General features: G+C 40.3%; 1 protein-coding gene across 4 annotated transcripts in view; it reads right to left on the minus strand.

Moving 5' to 3' along the window:
* EXOC4 (exocyst complex component 4) overlaps positions 1-15,757 on the minus strand; it is an 830,068-nt gene that overhangs the window by 255,388 nt on the left and 558,923 nt on the right. For all 4 annotated transcript variants that reach the window (XM_049894654.1, XM_049894656.1, XM_049894657.1 and 1 more), the window contains exon 11: positions 3,742-3,961. In XM_049894654.1, the coding sequence (XP_049750611.1) occupies positions 3,742-3,961 (220 nt within the window). The remainder of the gene's footprint in view (positions 1-3,741; positions 3,962-15,757) is intronic.

Below are 15,757 nucleotides of genomic sequence, written 5' to 3' on the forward strand. Positions count from 1 at the left end.
GCGAGGGGAAGGTGTCCGGGGTTCTCTTTAGAGAGCTCCCGGCACCGTGTCTGCTTATCATCGGACAAGTGAAAGCACCGCCGAGACAGCTGTCCTTCTCCCCTCCGGGGGAGGCCAGACTGGGCTGATGCTACGTGACACTGAGGGCCACCTCAGGGAAAGGCACAGGAGGCTCTCCTCCTCTGTGACCACACAACAGTCCGGCAGAGGGAGTAACTTCAAAGGAGATCATTATACTTGGGTAACTGAATCCTTAACCCACCTGCCTCGTCCACACACATACATATTTCTTCAAGTTTCCTTAACATTTATTGTTCTGAGCTACATTTTGAGATTTATTTCTAACTTTTTGTTCAGATTAGCCACCTAAAACGAGTGGGGAATAAAAATATTAAGGAGTCAAGGAAACATATTTAAGAATCGCTGAGATTTGCACATAAGAAATTATGCTAGGAAACAATCTACCATCATTACTAAGCAAGAGAATTTCTCAAGACAGGAAACGGAAATAGCCATCTCCTCATTTGCGTTTTAAGTATCATAACTCCCAAGAATATGAAACAAATATACTGATAAGGTCTTAACTAACTGCATCCTCTTAACAGAAAATTTTCATGAAGAAAGAGAGGACAACAAAATAACCAACTAACAAAGCAGATGTTCTGGCTCTGGAAACAAATTTGGAGGCTAACAGCTTAAATGGCCTCTGCTTCAAGAGGAAGCCTCACGCACAATTACCAAACCTGAACAAGGTCAAAGGGAGCAGAGGTAAGCTTGGAGCACTGACTTACGGGACAAGAGGCTTGCTGATGTACAAGATGGCTAGTGATGAGACTGGAGTGATTAGTCAGGCACGTGGGTGAGCTGCCCCGAGGTGTCACTTAGCTCTCAGTGTGTGGCCCTGACATGGCCCAGACTGTAGTCGACAAGTTATGAACTTGTGTGTCTTTGCTACTCAAGCTGAAAATGACTGTGTTTAAAAAGACAGAATCTATGGTTCACAGACTCACTCCGCAGTGCGTTGTCTCCATTGTTTTCTTTTGAATTCAGTACCCTAAGCACGGTCAAGTTGCTCTGCACGGCATGTGGCATGGCACTGTAAGGAAGTAAATACTGAGAGGTTTCCTGATGGAGACCAGGCTAATGCCGCTGTCAGAGAAAAGACAAGAACAACAATTCCGGGCCACTCTCTACTTCTCGTCCACTCTAGCCCTGTAGTCATTTATGACACTCAAAGCTTACTCTCATTTGTTTTTTTTTTTAAATAATCATCGTCTGATATTAATAATTAATAATCATTATATTCCTAGGCACATAAAAAGTCTTTACTTAAAAAAGAAGAAAAAAACAACAAAAATAACCTAGCAGTGCCAAAAAAAAAAAAAAAGCTCACTTTCTACGTCCATTCATCTATCCATCCATTCAGGCATGCATTCATTCATTTAGTAAATATTTATTGAGCCTCTTCTAGCCAGCAAGCACTATACTATGCTTTTGGAAATGACCTTCTAGTGGGAAAAGACAGAAAATAAACAAGTTAGAAAATTAAGTAAACTTAATAATGATAGTTCTGGTAAGTGCTATGAACGGAGGAAAAAGGTGCTAAAATAGTGATTAATTGGGGGATCCCTTCAGGATCCTGGCAAAAAAGAGAATTCCACTCGGAAGATTCAAATGAAGAGTAATGAAAGAAGCGGGGGACTTAGAGAACTGTGGGCAGGGTTGAGGGAGACAAAGAGATGTTAAGACACCTGGAGACACGGCAATAGCAGAAGGCTGAATCCAGGGGCAAGGAGAAGAAACGGCACTGCCAGAGTCCAGTGGGAGCTGGAGGTGTGGAGGAGGTGTCACCTGGCAGGACCTCTGCTATGGAGGGATGCACTCACAGCCAGAACATGACCTGAGGTAGAGGGTAGGGGAGAGGAAACAATGCAACTGCTCTCTCCTCTCACTCTCTAATTTCCTGCCAGAGCTTCTGACTGGCAGAACCTGAAGCCACCTGGCATGGGAGCATGGGTGGAACAGGCCAGAAGGTTCAGGCTCTTAGACAAATGAACAGGGCAGATCAATGCAGAGAATGAATGCAGGGTGGGGAGTAGTGGAGAATAACCAGGAAGCGGATCTACTTAGGGTAGTCAGGGAAAGCCTCCCTGTGGAGGTGATATTTGAACTGAGTCTTGGAGAACAGAAGGTCCCAGCCACACACAGAATCAGAGGAAAAGTAATATGGCAGAGGGAATAGTGAGTGCATGCTTCTGCTGTTCCTCCTACTCTGCATCCCATACTCAGTATAGAGCCCTCACCATGGGCACGTCTAACACAGACCCAGACAACCCAAACCAGCACGTTCCTAGGTGTGACGCCATATTCAAGTTCTACGGCACGTCTAACACAGACTCAGACAACCCAAACCAACACCGTCCTAGATGTGATGCCATATTCAAGTTCTATGGCACGTCTAACGCAGACCCAGACAACCCAAACCAACACCGTCCTAGATGTGACGCCATATTTAAGTTCTACGGCACGTCTAACACAGACCCAGACAACCCAAACCAACACGTTCCTAGATGTGACGCCATATATAAGTTTTATGGCATGTCTAACACAGACCCTTTCAATCCAAATGAATGCTGTCCTAGATGTGATGCCATATTCAAGTTCCAGGAGAAGCAGAGAGCTCTATTTTACTTTCTCAATGTCAGATAAGAGTTTGCTCATAAAAACTGAGTACTTGGAGCTTAGAGACTCCCCTGTAAAAGGTCTAGCAGTTCTGTTAATTCTAATATGCAAAGAAGAAAAAAACAGAACAAACAAAACAAAACAAAAACAAGGCAAGCATATACAAAAGCAGGTAAGGGCAGGCTACTGAAGCAAGAGTAACTGCCTTCCATTTATATAACTTCTCTTGGAAGAGCTCAAGCCTCCCATATTCCTAGACATCCTCATATTGTGTAACTTGTGTAAAAATGGGCTGCTGTATCCATCACTTTCAATCACTATAAAGATTCAATTACAATGTAACAATAGTTAACGTACACCTGTAATTTAAACTCTTACTAATTTTCTTTTTGTTTTATATTTACCTTCAAGTCACCAGGCGAACATGTATATAAAATAAGTACCTCAAGCCTATTAATCCAAGCATCTACTGAGATGTATGCTAACATGTCTATTTCCATTGCTCAGAAACCATCTCTTTATACAGTTAGAGTAAATTTTTCAATATTAACAAAATCATCATTTGAATTAAGCGATCTGACTTTTAAAACAAGCTGGTTGGCTGGTTCACTGAAATGTATTGTGAAGTAGCCAAGTTATTTACAGTAAATCTGCCCTCAAATGGTACAGGGGGTTTCCTGTTGGTACCTGAGGTTAGACGGAGTAACTTCCTCCCTATTAGTCCTTCACACTCCAAGACACATTCACCAACAGAAAAATAATTCCTTTCAAGGACAAACTGCAGACAAATAATGAGGAGTTGCCTGCATATTAATGAGGCCCACCCTCGCCAACATCCAAAGCTAACCATTTTTTTCTCGAAGATCTTAAGGACTTTCATTATCCCTGCATTAGTCCTAAATTGCCCTGGTGCCTGTTTATTTTCTCTTGTTTTGTCCCCGATGAATCTGGAAACAGATGGTAATTCGTTGTCCTCTTTTTTTTTTTTTTTAATTTATGACTCTTGCCAAGTTGATGAAAATGGCTGATAAAAGATGCAAGTTCGAAATGTATCACTACCTGGAGGAGGGGCCGCTGCACCCCCAGCACCTTCATGGTGTCTGCATTAGCGAGGATCTTCAAAGGGTCAGATGTTTTCGTGACTCCTTCAATCTCCTTGTTGATCTCAGCCAAGACTTGGTTGAGGAAGATGTTTTTGATGTACACAGTGAGAAACTCTCGAAGAGGACACTGCTTGGCTGGGCCAAGTCCCAGGGCATACTCAATCTCCTGGATAAATCTGGAAGAAAACAGAGTGAAAAGGTTACTAAGTGTATCAGACAACGGTTATACAAATACGACGCAATACACATGGGCATCTGTAGACTTTGGTTATTTTCATGGAGAGATGTGGGGATGTTTCTAGGTCCTCGCTCTAAAATTCATCTACATATGAGTTTGTTTGTTTTTTTTTTTTTAAAGTACAGGTTATTTCACTAATTGAATACAAACAAGATGAAAGAGAAAACATGACTTCTAAACCAGGGGGGAAAAAGGGGAGATGATATATTTTCATTAATCCATGAGACAGCTGGAAACAAGAATACAAAAAGCAAAGAACAAGCATGATAAACAGAAAACACAAATTATGATGTAAATTAAAAAGCGCACCCCAAAATACTACATATTTCTCATTGAAACCCTTCTATATGTAGATAGAAATGTTAAAAAGAAAAAAAAAAAAAAGGAGGGGGGATGAATGGATATCCTTTTTGAGGGACCGGGAGGTTAAGAAAGGGAATGGGGATGGGAGTTGGGTGGAGAAAGGAGGACCTCAACCTTATCTGTAATAAGCTACTCCCTTTACTGAAAAAACACCTAAGGCATGTACAACCAAATGTTAATAGCTGTCAAATTTGGGAGATAAGTAGGTAGACGTTTGTTTTATTATTCTTTGTACTCTCCTATGCAGGCAGCTCTCACTTTGTATGAATTTCAGTTGCCACAGTTAAATAACACCAGTCCTGCAACAACACAGTTCAAATTTCAGTTACCAGGGTATATTAACTGTGAGCAATTGCACAAAATACAAACTTTGCTGCCGGCTCTCCAGTCCAGAAATCACTATGTAAATAACTGATGTTCATCGTGATCAGTGGCCAATCACGTCACTTCTTTCAAAGTTTGTCAGTGACTGGTCACCATGTACTAGTCAGCTCACATACAGGCAGCAAAGCCTTTAGCTGTGTTGCCTCCTTGTCTCCCAGTGATAAACCCATGGGACATTTTATAAAAGTGGATAATCAAAAGAGAGAATTGGCCAACAAAGTACAGCAAAGAAACAAAAAGTGGTAAAATGATGCGAAACTCAAATTGAACATCAACAAAGCCAAAGAAGAGACAATCCTGCCATTTGAGAGACATATGCTGCCACAGTGAAAGCAAACTTCACATCAGTAAGGAAAAGGGATGAAGACTTCCCAGAGGGGTTAAGTCCAGTCAAAAACTTCCCAATAAAGGAACACTTGGAGATATTTCACGACACTAATAAAGCAAAGGATAAAATGTTGGTACCTGATCCAAACTTACAAAGAAGTATGACAGTTTATCAAGGCAAAAAGATGCTCACTGTATATTTAAGTTAATATAAGAAGGCGATCACAGTTTAAACTACTCTTGATAATATTTTAACAAATTAAAGCACTTTAATTCTCAATGTTTCTAAAGTTACAGCATACTAACTACGTATTAGCTTTCCTATTTATTTCCCTGTACATTTACATAACTGACAGTAAGAGAGTTTTTAACATTTTGACAAAAAAGTATAAAGATCATGGAACAATCACGACTTTTCCCATCGATTATTGAGGTCACTGTGCATGGTTTCAGCTTGCACGCTCAGTTTTATGGTCCCATGCTATTACACAGAACAAGGGCTGTCTTTAAATTTTTTTTTATAAAAGGGGAGGAGGGAAGGAAAGTTACCTACACCCCCCCCCCAAAAAAAAAAAGAAATGAAAAATAAAGTCAAAAGACAAATGACTGGTTAGGTAATGTTTGCAACATATATCACAAACAAGGGCTAGAAATCAAGGGAAAACAAAGGACAAAAAAGGCAGTTTATAGTAAAAGAAATACAAATGATTGTAAAACATAAGAAAAAATTCTCAGCTTCATAAATGTAAGAAAAACGCAAAATATACTATACTAAGGGGATTCCTGGTAATGCCACAGTTAAAGTGCTCAGCTGCTAACCGCAAGGTCAGTGGTTCGAACCTACCAGCCATTCCATGGGAGAAAGACGTAGTCTGCTTCCGTAAAGATTTACAGTCTTGGAAACTCTATGGGGTAGTTCTACTCTGTCCTACAGAGTCATTATGAATCAGAATTGACTCAACAGCAATGTTTTTTTTTTTTTTTTTGTGGCTTAAGGTACTCTTTTGCACAGTCATGCAACTGGCCAGATTCTAAAAGTCTGAAAAAACATTCTTTCAGCATAGGTGTGGTCTAAGATGTACAATACTGGGAATGAAAACCGGTACAACTCTTAGGAAGGGCTAATTGGTATCATCATTCAGAATTATAAATGCATTTCCTTTTGACCCAGAAATCCCACTTCTGGGAAACTCTTCCTACAGCTATATGTGAATACAGATGAGATGATGTACGTACAAGGTACAAAGATCACTGCAGCATTGTTTTTATGACAAAAGACTGGAAACACACAAAAATCCCTCAGTCATGGAACAGTTAAGTAAACTGTGGTATATCTACACATTGGATTCCTACGTAGTTCTTCTGATCCCCAAATGTGGAAGCATTTTATGCACTTACGTGAAATACTCTATCTTTAGGATATGTTGTTAAGTAAACAAAGAAAGGTGCAGAACAGTAGGTATTTAGTAATATTTACTACACTAACCTTCGTTTAAGAAATGAATAACCTCACTTGTTTTTCTCAGCGTAAAGGCACCCTGGGAAGATTCCAAAAAAACTAATAAAATTTAGTACCTGTAAAAGGTGGAGGTGGGGGAAGCTGGAGGAGAAGCGGGAATGGCACTTTTCAATAATTTTTTTTAGCCACTTGATTTTTAAAAGCTGTGAATGTATTTCCTACTCAAATAAAATTAAATTAGAAAATATAAAAATTACCTACACATATCAGAAGCTATATTTCGTAAGCTGTTTTCTAATTAGACCACATTTAAAGTTTGGCATATAAATGTTCCTTAAGGTCAGGTGTTTAACCTAATAAAGAGCTTCCCTTAATTAATAAACAAATGCAGTACAGGCAGTCCTCAGGTTGTGAGTGTCCTACTTACACTTACTTACAACCCGAACTAACCCCGTAAAGCCTATTGTATTAAAAATTCAGGGAATATAAAATGGTTTGTAATAACAAACGGGTGTTACTTTGCAATGCTCATCAAGATATTATTATTATGACTGTATTATTATGGTAAAGATGTTTTAGTGTATCTGGGAGTGTTTCTTTAATTTTTTATGCATAGAAAGATACACTAAATATTATATACTAAGACAAACATTTGACTAACTGATGTTAGATAAGAACTGTATCTAATTGTTCCGACTACATACAAATTGGACTTAAAGACAGACTTAGGAACAGAGCTGGTTCATAATCTGGAGACTGCCTGTACAGTTCATCTTGCACACCGGGATTAAATACTCCATTAACCTCTTGGGTATGTGTGTCTGTGTGCGTGTCAGGGGAGGTGCATGGTAAGATTATCACAAAGAATGCAGGAGAGAAAGTGAGAACTGAGAAGCAAAGAGAAACAGCAATAAGGCTTCTTAACTCATGTTATCAACATGGAAAGGGACATAAAGTCATGACCCAAAACAAGATACAATAAATTTTTATGAAGAGGCTGAGTGGAAGATGGTAGGCAAAATGGAGAAATAAAAATAAACAGTTAACCATGGCCAATAATTTTAAAATCTTTGAATCCCACAGCCCACTACAGTGAACCCTTCCGATCTCATCTAACCCACAGAGAAATCCCCCTACCCCCAAGGACATTCTGATTGCCTTGATCAACCTTTGATAGAAAACTACTGGTATTAATTTGCTAATGCGGAAATATACCAAAGGCCTTTCTGTTTTATTATTCTTTAACATTATGGAATCAATCCCTGAATCACTATTCTTTTCAAACCAAAAAAACCCACTGCCATCGAGTCGATTCCGAATAATAGAGACCCTATAGGACAGAGTAGAATTGCCCCATAGAGTTTCCAAGGAACGCCTGGCGGATTCGAACTGCTGACCTCTTGGTTAGCAGCCGTAGCACCTAACCACTACACCACCAGGGTTTCCATTCTTTTCCAAAGGGTTTAGAAAAAGAGTATTCTCAGCAGAACTGTTTCTTACACCTTCAAAATCTTTAGCATTTATTAGAAGGAAATTTTTACTGGTCACCCTCTCTCAAATAGAGTGGCCAAACCAAAACCAAACCTGTTGCTATCAAGTCCATTCCAACTCATATTGACCCTACAGGACAGAGCAGAACTGCCTCACCGGGTTTCCAAGGAGCAGCTGGTGGATTTGAATGGCTGACCTTTTGGTTAGCAGTTGTGGCTCTTAACCACTGCACCACCAGGACTCCCCAAATAGAGTGGCAGAAGGCTCTAAATTATCTACATTTTCTTTCTTTTTAGTCCTTCATTTGCCTTTGGTGTCCCTAAAGTATGAAACTTCTCTGCATGGCACTGATAGAGTGGTTCCTACCCTTCCAGCTGAGTAATTTCTTTCAGATACAAATAATTTATTCCCTAAGACACACACATCAGTCTAAAATGACACATCCAGGTTGATACTGCCATCTCTACTTCGAGGGGACCCATCCAAGATGTCCCTTAACCTGCTTTCAAAGCTGTGAAGGACCTCACTGTGCAGAAAGCATGGCGGCACATGCTGGTAAGAATGAAGGAGAATAATTGGGCTGTCCGCACAGAAGCCCCTTCTTCACTGCAGTGAAAGATGGGAAGCAGTTACATCAGTGGAAAACTGGCCTTTCTTGGGTAGGAACGGCACAGAACAGGAAGTTTTCTAGCTCTCTAAGAAGTAAAGATTTCATTTTACTTGGATCCACAATCAACACCCATGGACGCAGCAGCCAAGAAATCAAACAACATAGTGCATTGGGCAAATCTGCTGCAAAAGACCTCTTTAAAGTGTTAAAAAGCAAAGATGTCACTTTGAGGACTAAGGTGCGCCTGACTCAAGTCATGGTATTTTCAATCACCTCATATGTATGTGAAAGCTGGACAATGAATAAGGAAGATGAAAGAATTGATACCTAGGAATTACGGCGTTGGCAAAGAATATTGAACATACCAAGGATTACCAAGAGAACAAACAAATATGTTTTGGAGTAATACAGCCAAAATACTCCTCAGAAGTGAGGATGGCGAGACACTGTGTCATGTACTCTGGACATGTTATCAGGAAGGCCCAGTCCCTGAAAAACGACACTGTGCTTGGTAGAGGGTTAGTGAAAAAGAGGAAGATCCTCAATGAAATGGACTGATACAGTGGCTGCAACAATGGGCTCAAACGTAGCAATAATCGTAAGGATGGCACAAGACCAGGCAGTGTTTCGTTCTGTTGTACACTGGGACAGTATGAGTTGGGACCAACTCAATGGCATCTAACAACAACAGCAATAGGAAGTAAAGCACACTCACAGTCACTGTGCAGGGAAGAATGATTTAGGGCAGAAGAGTGGTCAAGAGCAGAGCATTCAGAGTAGGTATTCCAGAGACTGAAACTTGATTAGCCTCTTTTAACCTTACTTTTGTATTCTGTAAAATTGACATAATACTACCTACCTCACAGGCCTGCTGTGATAATTCAATGAGGCAATAAAAGCTAAGCACCATACATGGTAACTTCCAAATAACATTTGTTGTTATTGTTGTGTGCCATCAAGTTGACTTTTAACTCACAGTGAGCCCATGTGACAAAGTAGAACTGCCCCATAGGGTTTTTTAGGCTGTAATCTTTATAGGAGCAGACAGAAAGGTCTTTTCTTCTTTGGGGCCATTGAGTAGGTTCAAACTGCCAACCATTAGGTTAGCAGTCAAGCACTTAACTGTTGCACCGCCAAACCCAAGCAAAATTAGCCCATTGTCAAGTTGATTCCAACTCATAGAGACCCTATAGGACAGAGCAGAACAGCCCCATAGTTCATTTCCAAGGAATAGCTGGTGGACTCAAACTGCCGACCTTCTGAGTAACACAAGCTCTTAACCACTGTGTCACCAGGGCTCTGTTGCACACCAGGACTCCTTAAATAACATTTAGGGTTACGTAAACCCTAATGAGGTTTAGAGCAAAGTATGAAATATTTTCATTTTTTTCACCTTACTTTACCAAGCAACTGGCCATGATCAGCAATTCAGAGCAATAGTTTAATACTGTAAGTATTTCAGCAACAAACAGATGCAGGAATGACCAACTGCTAGTATGCAATGCGCCATGTGAGCAGGTGCTAAGTGTACACTGCTCATTGCTGTATCCTTAGGGCCTAGGACCACCGTGTGGCTGGCGCAGAGTAGGCTCTCGGTAGATACTTACTGAATTAAGTATTGAATACAATAATTAACAGGCTATTTGCATATTCAATTGCTAACCAAAAGGTCTCAGGCTCAGGTCCAACCCAAGGCGCCTTGGAAGAAAGCCCTGGTGATCTGCTTCCCAACACCCAGCCACGAGCAGCCCAGTACAGCAGAGGTCTGCTCTGGTGCACACGCCTCGCCCCGACTCAGAGCTGACTCCACGGCAAACGGTCTGGACTTCAGCTCAGTTCCTGAACGGAGGGCATGACCTGTCTGACAAAAAAGCCCTTCCCCCAAGCATTTAGACTAGGAGTCCACACAGAAGATTAAAAAAAGCAAGCAAGCAAGCAAAAGAAATCATCATACATCTCCTTCACCCCACTGTTAACAGATACCTCTCATTAAAAGAGTGTCCTTAGTCCTTGCCCACATTCCCACATGGCTTTTCACTTTGTGCAATTATGGCCGTGCACACTACTTAGCATCCTGTTCTTCCACAGAGTATCATAGACTCATTCCATCATGCGCCATGGAATTACTAAACCAAACACTTATTAAGAACATTAATGCTGCCTCCAGGTTTTGGTATAGATAACCCTATAGTTAAAATCTTCATTTTGCTTCTGTTGAATAATTACCACCTGTTAAAATATTGGAAGTAGATCTTCAGCACTCTTCATGGGTGATTCTGTATTTTATTTCCTCAAAATACATCCCACACAGTCTACTGCATGGTTCCTTTCACCTGGTATTTAAAAAATGATCTGTTGGATGAGAGACAAGAAGGAGAGTCAAGGGTGGAGAGGAGAATCATCAAAAAGCCCCATTTTTCCAATAACGCTCCTAATCGGCTCTATGGAAGCAAGGAAACATTCAATTTCTAACGGCGAAAAAGAATCTAATTAGGAAAGAAAACACTTCAAAGTTCAGGTGGAACATGGAACCCAGTCAAAAGGGTGTTATTTAATCTCGTGAAGTGTTTTGACACTAGGGACTTCCTATTCCTGGAAATAACGAACAGCCGAACACAAAGACAGGCACATTTGTGGAAGTGGAAAAGAGACAACGAGAACTCTAGAAAAGGATCTACATAAAGCTGTATATAGAGCATCTAATGCCAGGATTTTGGGGAACCTCATTCAGATCAGGCTCCTCAACCTAAGGTTGTAAAGTAGGGGAAAGCAAAAAACAAATAATGAAAGTAGGCAACCGATGCTCATTGCATTTTAGTGTTTAAAGCATGGATCTCATTTCATAAATTCTACTATTGCTATTTGTAAATATTTAAACCAGAAATTTTCTTTTCAGATTATCACCAACCAACACATGTGCCTGCCGTGCCTGTATCTTTCAACTTACTCCTTCTTGTGACAAGTATGCATCCTTTGGAATGCACACATGAGCACACATTTCACCTAGCAATTTCAGAAATTTTATCTTGATTTGATTTCTACCCAGAGAAATTGTAAACTAATTAAAATTGCACTCAAGCTTCCCAAGCTTCTGATTTGCAAAGCTCGTTGCTTAGCTCAGGCTCCCTATCACAAATTTCATTGCACTGTGAGCTCCATTTCTTCTACTTCATCTCGGCCAAGAATTGTGGCTGCTACAGCTGGAGATATCCTTGAACACAGAGGGCCTACACTATATTTTAGAAGCTGCAATGAAAGCAGTGATTTTTAGTCATTTGAATAAAAACAGTTGCTCCTAGTAAATAAATATGCCTTACTTTCATACCCAAATGAATTTTTTAGATTCTATGTCCAACATCACCAGTAACGGGCCAAACTGTCATAGTGTGCCTCCTGAGAGGTTGCAGAGAACACAACAACATCGCTTCTCTAGTATTCCTGCCAAAGATGCATAGCTTGGATCCAGTCATGAGGAAACACCATCCTTCCAGAAAACCAAAACACAAAATCAAAGGTACAAATTTCAGAAAATTCAAGTTCAGAATTCTGCCTTTTCGAGCCCAAGTAATTCATTCTTAATTCTGTCATAAATAGTGTTTCACTATTTACTGCTAGCTAAGTTTTCAAGTATATATTTACTTATAATCTGACCTTTCCATACAACATACATCGCTTTAATTCTTTTTACTTTGGTATTTGCTATTTTGCTGTAAATTACCAAACATATGTTTTGGTACTTAGGCTGAATAATGTACACAGAGCATTTATTTGGTAAACTTGGGATTCTTCTTCTGAGCCCACGTATTAGAACCTGTAGACAGGTGTGATTCACCCTTATGGCGTCTGCATTCTGCAGGATCCGCCAGTATACCCTTCCCAGTAATGCATCTTCTAGTCTTAACCCTGTAGATATATACGATGCTTCCCTCTGCAAAGAAGCGCTGGACCTCTTCCACTGCGTAATTGCTCTGAAGGCATTTTTGTTCTCTGAATCATCTTCTTCCCTTCATTTTAGCCCAATGTTTCTCTGTGAAAGGCTGTATGGGTTGCATGAAATTTACAAGACCTGCGGAAGCTCTACTAAAGCAGTCAGGCCCATTCCAAGATAGGTCCACGTGGTGCCATCTATGCCCCACCCTGTCCTGCCAGTACTCTGCCCTCACGTTGAACATACGTACACTTCATGATGTTGTATGACTCAGATTATGTATAAACATATATATTAAAAGCAGAATTAGTAATAACAGTGACATGCTACTTACCAGAGAGTCATGAACAAATTAGTTGTGCTCTAAAAACCACAATTCTGAAGTTGAATTTTCTAAAATGTGCACCTTTGATTTTGTGTTTTGGATTCTGTTTTATGGAAAGAATACAAACACCAGAAGCAACAACCACCACCCTAGAGCGTAAATGAACCACGAGGAGAAAACAACATGTTCACCCTCCCCCCAACTCCAGAAAGAATCTGTGGCCCTCGAATGAGAATGGAACACTGATGCTAAATGCACGACTTTTCTAGAGAAATACGGATCCGTGTGAAAAGATGCCAAGATGCAGTAATCAGAGAGTCCTGGACTCTGATGACACATCCTTTCCATCACTCTAAGGGAAACAGTGGGCTTTTATGAGAACACAGCATACCCAAGTCCCAACCACACTTGATTTGAATGAGGGGAAAAAAAAAAATCAACTCACAGTCCATAATAAAATGCACTCTCAAACACGAGCCCAGTCTTGGATGTGCTAACTGTAGTTGGGGACATGGGCTTTTAATATCAAACACCAGTGAGGCCATGCAGAGGGCCAGAAAGAACTCAGTCTGCAGAAAAAGGCCGTCCAGAAAGCCTGGCTCCTTGAAAACATATTTCTTACTTCCTCAACTGTGCTCAGATACGACACTTAAGGCACAGAGACAAGTGGAAAACAACTTTGGCAAAGAAGGAAAGGAGCCTCAGAGGAACTGACTGGAGATGTATGCAACTTACTTGGATTATCTGACTGGAAAAAGATCATTTAGAAATGATTTACAAGGGACTCGTTCAGAAACAGCAGCAACAGGCATATTTAAGAGCATAAATCAGCGAAACATGAAAAGGGAAGAAAAATCCATACAGGTTAATGCACTTTGGAGCACATTAGCCTCTTAATTCATGGGCATAAGTCACAGGCACATCAGGAAGAGGCTTCCCCAACAGCCTGTAATTGCTCATGTTGAGTGGGACTACTCGGTGCCTTTTGTACATAAAGATTTTCTCGATGAAAGTGCAAAATAAGCTCATCATTGCAGAGCTGGATCCTGCTCACGGCCCACACCCCTAGTAGACCATCTACTGTCCAAGGGAAATAAAAAGGGACTTGGGTGTGCTTATTTATAGCGAATGGGATTCACGCCTAGGACTAGAGGAGAAAAGAAGACAGAATAATGAAAGAAAGGGAGGGCAGAATACTACCTACAGAATTTGGACTCTGCAGGCTTATAAACACATTTAACTTTTTAAAATCTTACTGTGAGTATATCGCTAGTGATTTGTGACTACACTTAGGTATCCCCTCTAGACAGAAAAGCACGTTAAGTAAGATAAAGTGACCCTCTTTAAAGTGACGGTTGTTTAATTTTTTAAGCATATAATTTGGAAATTGAAGTGACTCAAACTCTAACTCTAAATATCAAGCAGTCTTTTGCATGCATTAAAATATGCATAAAATATGCATGTAAGTGAATAAATAAATTTTTTTTTTAGTGATATAAAACTCAGAGACGAAATGATAATGACCCTGCTTTTCCAATAAGGTTGGAATTGTTTTCATCCTTTCGATTTATCTGGTTTATAAAACTGTCACGATTTTCCAAGAAAAACCACCACTTATTGCAAAATGTCTATATTATTACCTAGAAAGGTACATGTCCTATTTTTTACCTTAATTTAATTTTTTACTTTAGGCGGGCTGAATCAGGTCGGCCTTCAAATATTCTAGCGCTACGGGTCAGTAGGAGCGATACAAGAAATCACTGTGTTACGAACAGCTTCTGTGCCTTGAGCACTTTCCACGTCCTAATCCTTAGAAGAGCTTTACACAGATAATTTCATTTAAATCTGAAACAACTCTGGGGCCCGTACCATTACCATCTCTGTCTTATCTATGACGAAACTGAGCAACAGAAAAGATCAGAGTAACAGTAGTAGCTGACAGTTATCCTGTGCTTGCTACGTGTCAGCGCTGTTTTAAGCAATCAATGTGTTTTGCTTTACTTATTCCTTACAACTCTATGAAGTACTGTTATTATTACCATGTGAATAAAGAAATGAAGGCATAGAGAGGTTAAGTAACTTTCCCAAAGTCACACAGCCAGTAAATGATGAGGCCAAAATTTGAACTCTGATGGGTTGGCTCCACAGGCCATGCTGGACTTCACCACTACTCTCTACTATGGACTCCTCTAACATCGCTCCTAAATGATCTTCCCAGGGTAGGACTTCGGAGGCAGGCAAGTTAGGGGAGGCCAGTCAATACAGTTAAGTCCTATAAAGTGTGTGTTCATGTAGTGGAAGCTTGTGGGAATTGAGAAGACCATTATATTGCTAATTATAAATATTTTAATATATCAGACCTAATAATTATTTCTCTTAAAATAAATCTTATCTCCAGTCCTGAATCTTTCCCCAAGTCCTTGATCTGTATTTCCAACCACCTGTTAGATACTTTCAACCACTGTCCTCCTGATAATTCCAAAGTTGAATTCTTCATTGCCTCCCTCCCCCTGTCATATCAATTCTCCTCTTCTGTGTTCTCTATTTTTGCCCATCCTCATTCCAATCAACCAGGTTCTAATGTAAAAATCATCTGTGACTTCCTCTTATTTGTAGTCTTGCTATGCACCCAAGAAGCTTTCAAGACCTAGAGATGCTGTCTTTATATTATCTCTTACATTCATTCACTTGTTCACGCCTTCACTTCCTTAGGGAATATTTACGGAATGTCTACCTTACGCTGTGCACTGTTCTAGATGCTGGGCATTCACAGTGAAAGAATCATGCCCAGGGGCTATCACTCCCCGGCACATGATATGAATGGTGTCACCTCAATCAGTGCAATGC

The sequence above is a fragment of the Elephas maximus genome, chromosome 8 (genome assembly GCF_024166365.1).
Source record: "Elephas maximus indicus isolate mEleMax1 chromosome 8, mEleMax1 primary haplotype, whole genome shotgun sequence".
Lineage (NCBI taxonomy): Eukaryota > Metazoa > Chordata > Mammalia > Proboscidea > Elephantidae > Elephas > Elephas maximus.